The 16464-nt window shown below is 40.7% G+C and overlaps 1 protein-coding gene across 1 annotated transcript in view; it reads left to right on the top strand.

Moving 5' to 3' along the window:
• The window catches only part of brinp2 (bone morphogenetic protein/retinoic acid inducible neural-specific 2), a 311630-nt gene that overhangs the window by 176221 nt on the left and 118945 nt on the right, over positions 1–16464 (top strand). The window contains exons 3-4 of the mRNA XM_085804094.1: positions 12668–12858; positions 16217–16398. Coding sequence (XP_085660220.1) covers positions 12668–12858; positions 16217–16398 — 373 coding nt within the window. The remainder of the gene's footprint in view (positions 1–12667; positions 12859–16216; positions 16399–16464) is intronic.

The raw sequence follows: 16464 nt of genomic DNA, 5'->3' as shown, positions 1-16464 counted from the left end.
TTATATTTAGTTCACCAAGAGGAATTCATGATTATATGTATATTCCTTTTGTTAATTTTAGCATTTGGTTATGTAAATGCAACTAAAAACGTCTAACATCTTTGACTAATAGTGCATATGAAAGTAATTTAACTATGTAAATATAATTATGCCTAATTCTTTGTTGTTGTTTGCATCAGACGCCTGCGTGTGTGAACGTATTAAGGTGCAGTTCTAAAAATGGCTCCCCCAATTTGCTGCAATCATGTCAAATCTCAGCAGTGCCAATGACTGCACTGTATATATTTTGGTGTCTTAGGCCAACAAGATGCAGCAGAAGCATGACAAATTATAAAAATAAATGACAGAGACACTCAACCTAGATATGCCAGCCTCGTAAGCAGGCAGGTGATGCCTTGTGCAGATTCAGGACACACGACTTAACGTTGTTGCTCATTAAATCGATCTGACTTTCCCTCTGTGATACAAACTCCAAACCTGGGCTACTATATACTCTGTACTTGCTGTACAAACTTCACTGTGCTCACCATAAAACTCCCATTGAGTCAGTCATAAATCTATTGCAGGGATATATCATTGTGACTATAAATATTCTTTTTACTTAACCGTCATAATACAATCGCTGCCACTTCAGGTCCGGTGCAGTAAGCGTACAGTTTAGGTCCTTTCAGGAGATGGATAATGACTCTAGTGGGAGCCGCTCAGAAATCATTAAAAAATCATGCACTGGCTTCCACCTTCCACACTGGGTACAGGGCCTGTTTCTTGCAGGCTCCTGAAAGACAGGAGGGAGTTTTAATGACCACACATCCTGAGACAAGAGTATGAAGTAGGATTGTGTCTCTTAAACTGAAAAAGTACAGTGGTCCTCATGCCTGAGGAGCAAATCCCTATTCATATATACTGTATGAGAGGAATACCTTTTGGTTGAATATTTGTGAAGAAAGCTTCATAAATGTTGGATAGCAACTTAAAGGTTCAGGGGCCATATTCAAGAACAGTTTAGCTCCTGACTGGCTGATGGAGAGAAACTTTAAAAAGTAATGGGAATGTCAGTTCTCATTTAATGATTCCCAATGTTTTTTTTTGTACTGTATAGTGATTCACAAGTAATTTGCATTTTAGCTCCAAAGCATGTAGCTTCATGAGCAGTGGTTACAGTTGGTCATCTGGTAAAGCTGGTCTCATATGGTCCCTGGTGTGAAAAATAAGAAGCTTAGCCAAATAATTTCAAGAGGTGTTGGTTAGTAGCAGAAAATCAGTCTAAGCACTCAAAATAGGGCTCCTTGAAATCATAGGAAAATGCCTGCAGCAGCATGGTTTGGAAGCTCCGTAACTGTGAAATACTGTAGTTAATGAGCAAAAAGTTGTAAAACCACTGAAGTCCTAAAAGACTCCCTCAGTTTGCAATGTTTAGTGATAATACAATGATCGCTATAGCTAATAGTTTATACTTGCTAGAACAAAATCCAGAATAGACAGCAGCAGACATCAATGTGTTCAGGTACTCATGATAATATCCATGTCAATTCCTCATTTTGCATTACTCTTAATTTTACATAATTACCATAAATACTTGAGATGACATGGTTATAAAACTCCCCCCCCTCATTCTCATGGATCAAGGCTCATTTCCATGGACGATTGGTTGCGAGCAGTGAAGCACACTTATCATGGAGAAGCTCGAGGGTTGGGCAACTCCACCAACCACCTACCCCAGAAATCTCCAGAAACTGTATATATGGGTCAATTTCCCTGAAGGTGAGATTTAGGTGAGACTGTAGCCAACTCAGGTGAAACTGCTCATTATAAAGTTTCAGCTCTGAACTTGGAACAAATAGGTTTTGTGGTGAACTTTAGTGTAAAATTCAGGAGTGGAGAAACTGAACCTATGAGCAATCCTTCTCTCCAGAGGTGAGAGAAACAGCTCTCTGACTTTTCCTTTTTGTGTTTCAGTGCTCTGCACCTCACTTAGTTTTTCTATCCACCTCAAATCATAAAACCATTGGGTCTCATTCACAAATATTAGATTCAAAATTGATATATGGTGTGCCAAAGCTGTGTTTACCATTGAACCTGTTCTCATCCTCAGGTCGTCAATACTGACTCACAGACACACATAAGCCAGGCTACCCTTGAGCACCTGGATATTGACACAAACTATTTTCAGTTGACATCAATGTTAAACCTTCCCATTGCAGTATTGGACACTTTGAGCTCTGACTTTACTATCAATGTCACCATGGTAACGCTGATAATGTCACAGGCTGTCGTTTCCAGAGTGCTTCAAAAAGCTGATGAAATTAATTAGTAGAACAATCAAAACAAAAGTGGATGGTCACCACACAAACACTATACACCAAATGATCTCCAATGACAGTGGCAATAAAAAACCTGTGTCAGTTAACAGACACCAAGTTACCTCGCATAATATCAAGCAGGTTTGTCAAATCGTCACTATTGAACAACCAGGTAATGACAGCATGTTGTGTCATGTACATGTGAAATAGAAGCAGATTGATATATAATTAGCAACAGAGGCCGTCTGTTGGTTGTGAGTGGAAATATCTAAGGTTGGAGAGAGATCTGGATGTAACAGTTTCCAAAAAGATAAAATGAGTGTGTGAGGTAGAAAACTGGCAGAGAACTCTGGGATTTGTTGTCTGAGGTGTGTCTGAACAGACACCGGCAGCACTGGGAACATCCCAGTAAATATATCACACATCAGGGTTTGGTACACGGCAACTTTGACAATTTCTGTGCTTCAGAAGGCTGAAAATATAACTCTATTTCACACCAAGCGTATCACTATGGGACCAACCAAACTCAAGTTAAAAATGTGTATGTTTTTGTATCTTTAAAACATTTTTTGTTTTGTTTGTTTTATTTGAAACTCCAATGTATCATGATGGTATTGGCTTTGTAGAACAGTTCTAAGGCTTTAAGGGTAGTGCTTCAGCAGTTCACGTAGATAGCCACGAGCTGCTCAGAGCTACGCTACGGAGGCTAATGGGATTTCTTGGTTTCCCTCATCAAACTCATAAAATACACAATTCAACAACTCCAAAACGCTCTGGTGGACAAGTTGTGACCTGCACATTCACCACATGAGATAATAATGGAACATTACGAGACAGAGTTGTTTTAGAGGTAAATTCATGCAAAACCGCTGATGCGCGTTGCCTTCAGGGACAGTTTTTCAGTAGTAGTCTCGTAATGTTCCGTTATTATCTCATAGCATGGTGAATGTGCAGGTCACAACTTGTCCACCAGAGCGTTTTGGAGTTGTTGGATTGTGTATTTGATGAGTTGATGTTTGATGAAACCAAGAAATCCCATTAGCCTTCATAGTGTAGCTCTGAGCAGCTCCCGACTCGGCAGTTCTAAAAATAGCTTACACCTACAATCAAAGGTAACGAACCTACTGCTAAAACTATAGGGATTATGGCAATGGGCCAATTTTTCAAAATGTTGAACTATCCCTTTAACATGCTTATGTTTGCTGTGTTTATTATAACCGCAAAATACATAGAAGGCTAGTCGAAATGCCATTCAATTGAATGTTTTAGTCCAAAAACTGACAATTCAATAATAACTGTACCAGGGTAATATGAATATACTGTATATCCAGTAGCATTTTAAACACCTAACGTGATCCTGAAAATGTACTACAATCCGTGGAGCCTGAACCACAACTGTGGATAAATCAAAATATTGAAGTGACGCTGGTTCCAGATGGAGAGTCAGGAGATCACCACAGTCTGTAGGGAATTGGCTTGGCTCTATAGTGACCTTGCTCTCCATAAAGCTGTGCCACCTTGAACATGCCACAAACCTGCAGGTTGATGTCCCTCTGTCTGAGAGCTAATAACGTCCAGGTGTTATTTTATGACATGTTGCCAGTAGGAACATCCAAGGGAAAATTTTGCACAGGCAGAAGTGTTTTTTTTCTGTTAAAAAAAAGAACCAAAAGGAAAAAAGGGGGGGGGGGGACTACTACAGCAAAACCAAGTGCAGCAGCTGCAGGTGCAATCAGCGCTGTGCTAAAATCTTTTAATTAACTCTATCTATCATCATTAGCCAAATAGTCGGCCAGCAGTCTCACAGTTAACTCTTAGAGAGCGAAGCATGGAAGGAAAAATAAATGATGCACTGCTTTTCTCTGCATTATGGCGCTATCGCCGTCAGCTCCCCTTCCCTGTGCTCAGTCACTGTAAAGCTGCTCAAAAGACACATCAGTCTAAATCAGCCCCAGTTAATCAGTGCGCAACTGCTGGCTGCCATCCTGTGACTCACTGGACTAAATATTAAGCTAAAACTAATGCCTGCTGATGCATGTGATAGCTGCAGACTAATTGTTATAGTTTGCCGCCTTCAAATGAGATTGACCTTTGGTTTGGGGTATTTGTCATGTAACTGCTGCTGGAATTAGAACAGCTATATTTGTTCCAGGCATTGCAGTTGAAATTACCTTGGTAATTTTGTTTCACTTAGTTTATAGTCACTTAGAAGAAATGTCACCTCAGAATGCTTTTAGTTTACTTTTAATTATTTATCATTACTTTTCACTCTTTACACATGGCATTCTGCATAGAGTAAAACATTACACACAATATATTGAGGCAGAAATTTCACATTGTACTTCTCGGTATATTACAGATATAATAATATACAATGGAGCAGTTTTCAGGTAATCACTGAGGGATGGTAAATCCAGCTGGGCCTAGGTGGGCGGGGCTTTTTTGTGACATCACAAAGTTACAGAAGTCCTGATGGCTCGTTTTAAGGCTCAGTGTCTGAATACAGGCTCTCGTTGGACTGAGGCTCTGATCCTTTCACAGTGTTAATATAGAACCTGGACATCTTTCTTTCTACAATATATGACCTTTAAATTCTGGGCTCCAGATGCTGTGGCAACAAAAAGCTCATTCCAGCATTGCTATAATACCTGAGCCACAGAAAATGAACAAAAAGGCAAACTTTTATATGTTGTAGGATCTTTCTTTCAATTCAGTTCAGTTCAATGTGATTCAATGGCAATAACACACACGCACAAAGAAAAAACATTACAAACATGGTACATACAGTACACTGAGATACACCTGCTAAATGTCAGGTGCACTGGTCCAATGAAAATGTTTTGTTGCTCTTGGCAGTCTTTAATTAAAAATCAGTTGTTATGTTTTATGTGTGTAATTTGATAACAATGTTCTCCATGGAGTTGGTGCACTTCATCAGTGCCAATCTTTATATATATATATGTATATATATACTATATTGGACACATATGGAAATGTACCATTTCACTGCACATTGTACAACAGTGCACATGGCTAGATTGAATTTATTGATTTATTTTGGGGGGATCGAAAATGTCCGTTAGCACCACTTTGATATTACATACGCACATCAAGATTAGCTTGTTCCTACTTAAGTGAAAACAGTTGAAATGTTTCCTGGTGCCTTGTGGGAGTTTTCCTCTTTGATTTAGAGAAATCAAATGTCGGGGTGAAGTCGGGTGATGCGGCAGGACAATGACCCCGAACATCAAAGCAAACCCATTACAGAATGACTTCAAACAAAGAAAATCCGCCTTTGAGAGTGGCCCAGTCAGAGCCCAGACCTTAACGCTCTCAACAGAGATGGTGGAATGACGAGAGAGACGGTCAAACCAGACATCCTGAGAATGCAAGCCAGGCAGAAGGAGCTCTGTAGGGACATTCTGAAAGAAATAATTAATTCTGAATATTGTATAGGGCACACAAACATACTTGACATGTGTTATGCATACTCCCACAGGGATGGGTATAAAGAATTTATAAAGAAAATATCACCTCAGTCATAACAGTCAGTCAGTTCTAATAAACTATTCACTCAGACCTGGTATTAAAGGAGACATATTATGCCCCCTTTCCACAAATTAAAATAGTTCCCAGGTGTCTTAATGACATATCTGTGACATGCTTTGGTCAAAATACCCCAAGGATCAAACATCACACTTTTCATCCTCTCAAAACAGCCCTGTTCAGAACGGCTGGTTTCAGTGCCTGTCCCTTTAAATACCCTGCCCCATCCCTTCTACTGGTACCAGGGTGGTATTGTGCAAATTCGAATCCTAGTTACATCACTGGAAGGCAACTGAGGGAACAGCTCATATAACCATGTGGATTTCAACCTAGGGAGACTGCACATTACACATTTTTTTGTCAATTCTCACATTTTGAGGGCCGGAAGGCAAGACAAACACCCAAATATATGTTAAAAGGGCCTTCAGAAAGTGATATGTCTATAATATGTCCCCTTTAACAAAAGTCTCAGGTGATCTGATCACAAGAAGTTTACCCCCTTGTTGAGGCCCTGGATAGTTTTGTTTCAGGGCCCTAGTTTCCTAGACCGGGCGAAGTCTAAGTTCAGCGCAGCTTCGCCACGCCAACGAGGCGTGTCCAGGTCCATTTCGCAAGTTTGCTGGACAGCGCAGTCCCACTTACGCCAGCGCAAGCCCGCCCCTCGTCCCTCCTACCGGCGCAAACGGCAAAGGGGGAGGAGACAGGGCGGGAGGGAGACAGGAGGAGGAGAAGTGGGATTAACACAGCCGATTCGGATCTTCACCAATCAAAGGAGCTCCTCTCCTCACCTTTAACTGCGCCGCGGGCGATGCGCACTGCAAGTTTGTCATTTTATACTTTGACATGGACGGAGGAGACAGCGATGCCAGTGGCCGAACCTCTCCCAGGAGAAAACAGCTGTTTTGGTCCGGAGGTCCGAGCTCAGAGTGGCCAAATAATGAGTTTACTAACATCCTTAATCAGGTTTGATCTGATACACTGAGAACCGGTGCCCAGTGTAAGAAACAACAACTAATAAACTAATAAAGAAACTCACATTTATTCATTTCAATTTATTATTCCCTGTGTAAGACAGATGAGAGGTGTACACTAATCACAACATAAACAAACACCATGCGGGATGAAATCAGTGTAAAGGACGCTCTCTCTCTCTCTCTCTCTCTCTCTCTCTGTCCTCCTCTCTTTTTTTTCTGTGATGAGAGATGCTGAGTATAGGCTATATACTGACTATCTGATACCGAGGCTGTTGTGGTGGGCTAAGAGAGATGATGATTTGTGTTTTGTTTTTCATTACGGCCGCGTGGCGACGCAGTCGCCCTCTAATAAATTAATAAGTAAATAAATAAATAAAGGGGATCATCACAAGGGCAGTGGTATCTCAACACGGCAGCAAAATGCAGCAAAATGCAGTCATCCACCCTCACAGTCCTGCTTTTGGGACATCCACAGCTGCTTTTCAGTGCCAGTTCGTCCCTGCTGTGTTAATTCAGGTGGAGTTTCCATTACTCGTGCTGGCAGCCTTTGATCTCTGCTTTGATCTGACGTCAGATGTGACGGGACAATCTATATAGATATAAATCCACGTGTTGATTCCATTAGTTGCATTAAATAGTGGTTATTGTGGATATTTATTGCATTGAAATGTTCCTGGAACTGTGGAAATCTGCCTGTGAGGTCTTGGTGACGTGTGTGCACTGCACGTCAGTCAGCCAAACTTCCACTGCACCTGCTGCGCTCCGCCCTGCGCTGAGAGTAGACCTGGTTTGAGGTGGCGAGCTTTCAGCGCAACCTCGGCGGGACATTTTCGCACGAAACTTCCTCTGCACCAAGCTGAATCTGTGACGCCTCCCCCTGCTGCGCGGCCACGCCTATCTCAGCGCAGCGCGATCTACCAATCTGCCAATCTGACTTTGCGCTAGGCTGCGCTGGTCGAAACTTGCATTAGACCGGCTGCGTTACCTTGCGCCACCTGCGCTGCGCCACCAAACTAGGGCCCTCAGTGTACTCCACTGCAATTTAACCACTCTCTTCAATTATGTATTTTCTGTTAATATGTCTGTAATTCTATATAATTATGATTTGGAAGAACAGGACATTTAATTGCAAGTCAACCAGAATAGTCAAATCTGTTCACAACATTTGAGTCGATAAAAGAAAAAAAAAAAGAAAGAAAAAAAAAACACACGAACCAATGGCTTCATACTGAGGTAGGAAGAAGAGGTAGGCGTAAGAAAGCAAATGCTGCTTGAGCTCCTCTTGTGTTTTCAGTCTATTTATATTGTTGTGTTTTGCAGAGCTTTCTGTTGAACTTCCAAACCGTCCCCTCAGACTCAGCCTCCCTCAGTCGCCTCCTGTTTTCATGATAGTACAATGTGGCCTGAGTTAATGATGTCTTGTATAAATTGCGCTGTGAGTGCGGGCTGGGCTACAGAAATTAATTGGTGCATTATGTGGGAATGAACCACCTAATGAAGCACTAGTTTGACCATATGCTCCGGGGGGCATTCCTTCTGAGGGAAGCTTTGTCATGGTTTGTGCTAAATGGTTACAAATCGGAGCTCTCTTTTGAGGACTAATAATGCACAGCAACAACTACAAACTAATTACAACCCCTTCCTGCCATTACTGTGGTACCATCTGAATGACCTTATGCATATTCATTCTGTATTATTAAGGGAACTGGCCCATTGTATGTATTCCAGAGTACAGTCACAATGCTGACAACAGTGTAATTACAGTATCATGTTGTCTGTAATAGTAAACTATTGACCGCAAAGAGGCACTGTAAGAGCAGCCACTGCGAAACTAAAGACAATGATACAGGATGTGCACCTCCCTCTGTGTACGGTCTGTGTGTGTATGAGTCTGTGTGTGTGTGTGTGTGTGTGTGTGTGTGAGAGAGAGAGAGATTACTCGTGGGAAAACACAGTGTGTCACTGCTGGTATTTTGTTCAGAGAAAATGCATACATAATGTGCTAATATTCAGCGCCTCTTGTTTTGCAGCAAATGTATGCAGATGAGGTAGCTCGGTACTTTTGTGCCGGTATTTGCATAATCTTCAAATACCTTGGGGTTCTGCAGGAGTGAAGTGATGAAATGATTATCAGCCTCTTGGAATGGACACATTCTCCAGAGTACTTTCACCCTCTGTCGCTGTCCATTGTTGACCAGCTGAACAGAAATGAGAGGCCTTGGCTAGAAATGCGGGAAAATCTCACATATAATTGTGACGAGGAAATAAAAGTCACCGGTGCTTGAAATAATAGAATATTCTATATTTTTCAGCAACATCCATCTTTTATGCAGTGAATTTGATGCATATGCAATTCCTATGTCTGCAGGTATATGCTTCCTGGAGCACTATTTCAATAGACACTTCTAATGATCTACATGGTTGCTGAAGTTGAAGTTGAACTATGGTTTTGTTTTGAATGTATTTTATTATTACATTTTTTTTTTTTTGCAACACCAAGTGACAACACAAAAAGACAACACTAAAGTACCAAAACCTGAAGTTCCTGTAATGGCCACAAGAGAGTTACTCCAACAGTGAGTCAGTCCCCACAATGTTAAAACGTCCAACTTTTTAAAAATATATGTATATGTGATGTATATTTTGAGTGACAGGTGGGTTAGTGTACGCTCGACTGACACCTCCTTTCTCTATCTATGTACATATGTTTAAAGGAGACATACTATATTATGCCCCCTTTCCACAAATTAAAATAGTTCCCAGGTGTCTTAAAGACATGCTTTGGTCAAAATACCCCAAGGATCAAACATCACAGCTCTTTTCATCCTCTCAAAAGAGCCCTGTTCAGAACGGCTGGTTTCAGTGCCTGCCCCTTTAAATGAAAAAGAACCACTGCTTGCCCCACCCCTTTTCAACCTAGGGAGCCTGCACATTACAGATTTTTTTTGTCAATTCTCACATTTTGGGGGCCGGAAGGCAAGACAAACAAGACCCTTCAAAAAGTGATATTTCCTTAATGGCCTAGGTGGAGCCAGGCACTGCCAGGCAGAGCAGCCCTTCAGAACCACTCTTTAGAAATCTATGGGTGATGTTATAGGAGCTATGTCCATCTTTATGGACAGTGTATGGTCTTCACCAATGCCTGAGAAATACACTGGGGTTTTTTCTCAGTAACCATTTCTGTCTGCTGCTTGGTAGGGGGTGTTACAGAGCTTTTGCTCCAAAAAACAAATCAAAGAGCTGTGAGGTTAAAATTAAAACAGTAAAGTTGCAGGCTGTCACAGAAGCTGAAAGACTAGTATTACTCTGTAGCAGAGGTGGCAAGTAACGAAGTACAAATACTTCGTTACTGTACTTAAGTAGATTTTTCAGGTATCTGTACTTTACTTGAGTATTTATTTTTCAGACGACTTTTTACTTTTACTCCCTACATTTATACGCAAAAATATGTACTTTCTACTCCTTACATTGTAAAAACAGGCTTGTTACTTTTTTTTTTTTGACACGACGTAAAAGCATACCGGTAAAAGACGTGAACTAGAGAGGGAAAGAGGGAGAAGAAGAGGGAGGGAGGAGGGAGGGGGGGCGGTAGAGAGAGAACTGAGTTACCAACTTGTATACTGCAACATGGAGGCAGCTTGCATGGAGGAAGGAAGCAATGGTGGTCGGACTATCTGAATACAGCGCATTTACCGTTTACGAGCGGCAAAAGCGCAACCTGTCCATGTGCCCGTGTCTGTGTAGGCTACGTGCGCGCGCACGTGCGTGTGTGTGCGCGTACGTGTATGTGGGTGCGACCGCACGCGAGAGAGACGACAGGTGGGCTGACTGACAGAGATGAGAGGTGTTTAAAAATTATTATTATTATATTATAATTATTATTATTATTATTTTGTGAGAGTCTGTGGCGGCCCAAACGTTGGGAAACACTGTCTCTGGTCAGTTCAATCTGGATTATTCTGTCTGAACTTTTTTTGTTTAACAAAATTATCAAATGATGTAGGTTTCATTAACGGCAAAAATTCATTTTTACTTTTTACTTTGACAGTACATTTCAGAGCCTGTACTTTCTTACTTTTACTTGAGTAAAGGAGTTGAATCAGTACTTCTACTTTTACCAGAGTAATTTTTTACACATGTATCTGTACTTCTACTTAAGTACAGAATATGAGTACTTTTGCCACCTCTGCTCTGTAGATCTGAGGGGAAACTGCAGAGTCAGGTGATTATCCACTGTAGGTTTGCCGGTACAAACTCCACCTGCTCAACACAGCTTTAAAAAGCCGTTGACCTGAACTGAGGCTAATGAAGCTTTTTTGATAATTATATGGCATGGCAAGCACCAATTTATGGATCCTAAATATTTATGCTAATTATACCACCAGCAGCCAAAAGCAATCTGAAAATCAGAAGTCCAAAGTGCTCTCATCTAATTTTGAGTGCTAAGATTTAAGTCCCAAAGATAAGATTAGCATCAATAAATCATCACCATATTAATTTTTGAAATGCAACTGAAATAAATAGGAACAAGCAAGCTAGAGCAACGGCACAAACTGGAAGGAGGGCTCAGGGGTTTTCCAACATATACAGAGCGGAGGGTTTGGGACTTTCTGGTAATAGCGGATGGTTGAAGGAATGATAGGCCAATTGAAAAGCCACATCCAAGTTTATCTCCAGCAGCAAAATAAGAGAGTAAACAACAAACAACCGCTGCTGAGAAAGGCAGGCAAAAAAGCAACGCTGACCCCATTTAGACTCTAATGCATTAGATTACTATGAGTTATCAAAAAAAAGGTTAGTGGTAATGCAACCAACCCCCTCAGGCAGTCGTTTGAGCAAACTTTTGTCCATCATGGTGAAGGGGTCCTTGCTTTTTTCTTCCTTTGATCCAAGAAATCCAAGGCCAGAGAGTGACACGTGATAATCTTTGTTGTACTGTATGTATAATTTACTCATTGTTTTCCATTCATGGGACTATAGTAGCACATGCACACACAAAAACATGTACGCATGCACAGGTAGTGCTGGAATGCTTATAGATTAGATTAGGTTAGGTTAGGTTAGGTTAGATTAGATTAGATTAGATAGAACTTTATTCATCCTGAAGGAAATTCTTATGCCAGGTTGTTCCAAAAGGAAATGTGCTAAGGAAATACACATACAAAGGTAATCAAATACAAAGAGGAACAACAAAGAATAAGACATATAAAAAAAACTATCCTACAATGTCTAAAACAATAAAAACATGCAATGCTAGTGCAAAAAGGAACGGCCTAAACATAATTTAAATACAATACTACATAATTTAAATGCTAAACGCACTAAAACACGACACCCTCCTGCTATAGTCTCCTAAAATCCTGTGGGAAACACTGACTCGGCTCTTGGCTTACTTACTCTTGGCTACCTTATTGTTTCCATTTGTATTAGACCAAAACCAATTGCTAATCCATTGTTTATTATTGGCAGTGTATGAGTCCCAATCGTTTTCACAATAATGTAGTGTACTTGTAGCACCATTAAAGTAGCTAAAAAAAGGTGATATCATCCCCTCACAGAAGACCTCTGAGTTTGAGAGATGATCTCCACCAGTCACTCTTGGTAAGAAATCATGTTCATCATTAGAGGAAACCTACTAGTGGCTCCCTTAACCTTCCCCTTCAAGGGGGTCCATCCAGACTATTCTGTTTTTAACTTTGACCACACTACTCTGGGGTTTGCAAGCACCTTTTGTCTTGGACACACTGGATAACATGGCTCTCTTTTGTGTGTTTATGTGTCTATATACCATATTGCATCGATCTTAACTGAGTCTGTATTCACCTTTTATCGTATTTATCATTTCAGGGAGTTCAGCCACTGGAAGGTGAACAGCCTGGCTACGGAGAAGAGAGATTTCCTCAAAGCCCCACTGCCCCTGGCGCCAGAGTTCCTGCGCAACCTCCGGTTACTGGGGCGACGACCAACCCTTCAGCAAATCAACGAAAACCTCATCAAGAAATATGGGACCCACTTCCTAGTTTCTGCTACCCTGGGAGGTAAGGAAGGACTGCAGGTGACACACTCGCCTCCATTCCGAGGTTAGGAAGTGTCGGGACACACCAAAAATAGAGGAGCTACTCATTGTTGGTCTCGGAGGAGTTAGAGCCTGTGTTAGAGCAGTGCTGCTGAGGTATATACAACAATTGCCATAACACCTCAGACCCGAAGCATTCAGCCAAGGTTGTTTTCCTCTGTAATTTTCCCCTCTTCGTTCCCACTGATGAACATTGTGTGCAGCTGCGTGAGCCTTACAAAGCAGAAGGGGGATTAAATTGACCCATTTTTAGTGTATGTCTCTTTATTGGATTTCTTTTTACCCTCAATCTCAGAGGAGAGAAGGAACTCACAAAACAGAATTGCCCACAGTATTGATTGCATGAGCCTCATGAAACAAGACCCAGACCTGCACTAAGATCACAACAACACGCTTGTGATATTGACATACTGCTGATGCTGGCCATCACATAGCAATATATATATATATATAGTAAAGCCATTTTTATTATATATTGTAGAAATCTGATAGTGAGTATAAGCATTCCAAAAGAAGCAGAGGGCAGAGGGAGATTTAAAAGCCCAGAGCCCTGAGACTGGATAAACATTATAATAGACGATTAATGTATTAAAAAAGAAGGTGAAACATAGACTTTAACACCTATCTGTTCTGACTCTCTTTCAATATCTCGGATATTTTGTGTGAAATCCACAGACACCTAGCTTTGGGGCCACTTATCACTTGGCATATTCAGTGGATTATCAGCATGGGAAACAAAGCATAGATGAATGCATTGGCAGACTTGTAGTTAGATGCTATATGTAATTAACAGCCTCCACTAAATGGGCTGAGTCCGTCTGCATACTGATTAGACTTTGGCTGAGCAAATGCCATCCCACATCTTTGTTTTTTTTCTCCTTTGTTCTTCTATATTCATCTTGTTCTTTTGTTGCTTCTCATGTTTGCCTCCCCTATGGCTACACCCAACTGTGAAGTATGTTAAGCAGAAATACTATCTGAATCAAAATGGAAAAAAATATACTGTCTTGTATATTAAATTTGTAAATTATAGATACTTGAAAATATGACTTGCGGTAGTCAATTAAATCAATTTAAATGTAGCTACTTTGTCACTGTCCACTCCTGGAGACAATGCAATAATGTACACAAGATATGATGAACTCAGGTGTGGTGGCTAATCTAATATAAAGTTAGCATGCCTTATACTCAAAGATGCCTTTTGAATTCCTCCTGACAAGATTAAGCACAGCATTCTGGCTGTTGTAATGAGACGGGTCTATAGCCATGATCAACTCTGATACCTGCAATGAAATCTGACGTAATCATCAAACACTTGAATGAAACATAAAGAGTGGCGTGTGGTTCAATCCATATCAGTTGTCAGTAAAATGATCACTGAGAATTATTGTTTTCTATTCCTATTATTTACTAATAAAATGAGAGGAAATGAGAGCGAGCCGGAGATGAAGCAGAAATGGATACCACTAAGCAACCAGACTGCCCACTTTGAGACCGACTATCTTTCTTATTTAGTCTCTCACACAGCTCACAGCCTCTGTCTGAGACCTACGATTGTTTAATCTTTATTTACTACAACTCTTGAATCTAACAGAGTTTTTATTAGAGGCAGGTATTTATGTCCAACTCTGTTTGATACATAGATTTGGCTACAGTCATTTGCGAAAAGCCTCATTACCAATGTGTTCCCTTTCTCCCTCCCTCTCTCCTGCTCTCTGTGCTGGCTGGCAAGACACTACAGGCAATGAACAATGATGTGGGCTCCAAAAATTGTCATAGGCTATCCTCTGCATCAGCAACAAATTGTAAAAGTACAACTGCCAATAACAATCTATGGAATTTTACAATACAAATCTTTAGAGGCCGTTTTCTCAAAATGAGTATTTTCTCATGCTCTAGGCTATATCTCCGCTTCAGTAGCACTTAGGGACACCAAACCTTTCACTTTTATCCCTTTCTATATTCTAAAGGTTTTTACAGAGGGTATTGTTGATATATCATTCACAGCCTGATTTATACAACTTTTCTTTCCAAAAAAACATGGCAAAATTAGATTTTTTAGGGCTGGTGACAGTGTTTTCTCATTAACAGAGTGATAAAAAGAGATATCCAGAATCCCCTTTGTAAAAACCCTTGACTCTAAAATGTCAACAAAATAAAACATTAATTTGGAAATATATTTATCCATTGTTCAGATTTACTATATTCTGGAAATATATGCAATTTTGTGCATATTTATTTCAATATTGCCTCATTTACATATTTTAACATAAAATTTGACAAAATCTGTAATACAAAAAATAATTGTCTTAATGTAAGTGATAAACTTGGGAAGTTTCATGGTGATATCTGTTAGTTTAGATATTTACCCTATTCACCTGTAGTGTCTCACATGACTACAATGAAATTAGATGAGGCTCAGTGTATTGGATGCACTCTTCCCACCAGAAAAACTGAAACTCATTAGACTGTGGCTCAGCTGGTCAGTCAGCCAGCAACATTCACGATCATAGGACAGTCCTGCTGGTGCGGTCCAGTCTAAAATGTTCAGATAACAGCAGTTTGCTATAGCCAGCTGCTAATGTTAGCTAATACTGCTCCATTAGGTGGCTTAAAATGTCTGGCTCTTCCCATATCTGTTCATTCATTTCCAAATTCAGCTGTCTAACTCCACTGAGTGAAGGTGCATATTAGCTAATATAAGGAGAGGGAGTCTGGAACATTTCCAGTAAATACACAGAGCCCTGCCAGCTCTGACTTTTTTTTAGAAAGTTTGAAATATCTCCAACCATTTCGGCAACAGTGGCTGGCAACTATCAGCATGAACCTTATGAGACCATTAATAAGTGTCCACTTAAGAAAAGTCCATTTAAAATAAATAAATAAATATATCAAATAGTCTCCAGTCTCATCCTGTTAATTCTCCTCATGGGTTACCTCAGGGAGCATGTAATGAGACAACCATCAGACTATGTGGGAGAGTGTTTAGTGTTTTGTGATGCTATGACTGTCTGATGAAAGGGAGTGGAGCAAAAGCAAATGATCCATTGTCTGCGGCACAGTTGACAAACCACAGCGAGTGAGGGCGTGCCAGAGATATGTCAAATGTAAGAGCAGAATCTCACACGAGGTCTTCTGAGGATAACATCAGCCAGCCACTGGAATATGGCGAACTCTTCATAACCACACAGTTTAACAGGATTGAAAATCAATTAGTTTTCTCAGTGAAAAGAGTTTGTTACAGTACACTGTTGTACAGCTGGGATAAACAGAGGTTGAGTGACCGGAGTTATTGCTTGTTTGTTTTTTTTGTTCAACAGGAGAGGAATCTTTGACCATTTTCCTGGACAAGCAGAAGTTGAATAAGAAGTCGGAGGGCAACAGCAACAGCTCGGTGGTGTCTCTGGAGCTGCTTCACCAGCTGGCAGCTTCCTACTTCACAGATCGAGAGAGCACCCTGAGGCGACTGCACCACCTCCAGATCGCCACCTCTGCAATCAAGGTACTGAATACATGACAGAGCCTGCTTACACTAACATATCCAGATACTTATTCTCTGCTTTCGAGC

This window comes from Trachurus japonicus, chromosome 17 (assembly GCF_045865225.1).
Source record: "Trachurus japonicus isolate A0001 chromosome 17, Traja_1.0".
NCBI lineage: Eukaryota > Metazoa > Chordata > Actinopteri > Carangiformes > Carangidae > Trachurus > Trachurus japonicus.
The sequence above is the reverse complement of the archived record's forward strand: the minus strand, read 5'-3'. Positions and strand labels throughout refer to the sequence as shown.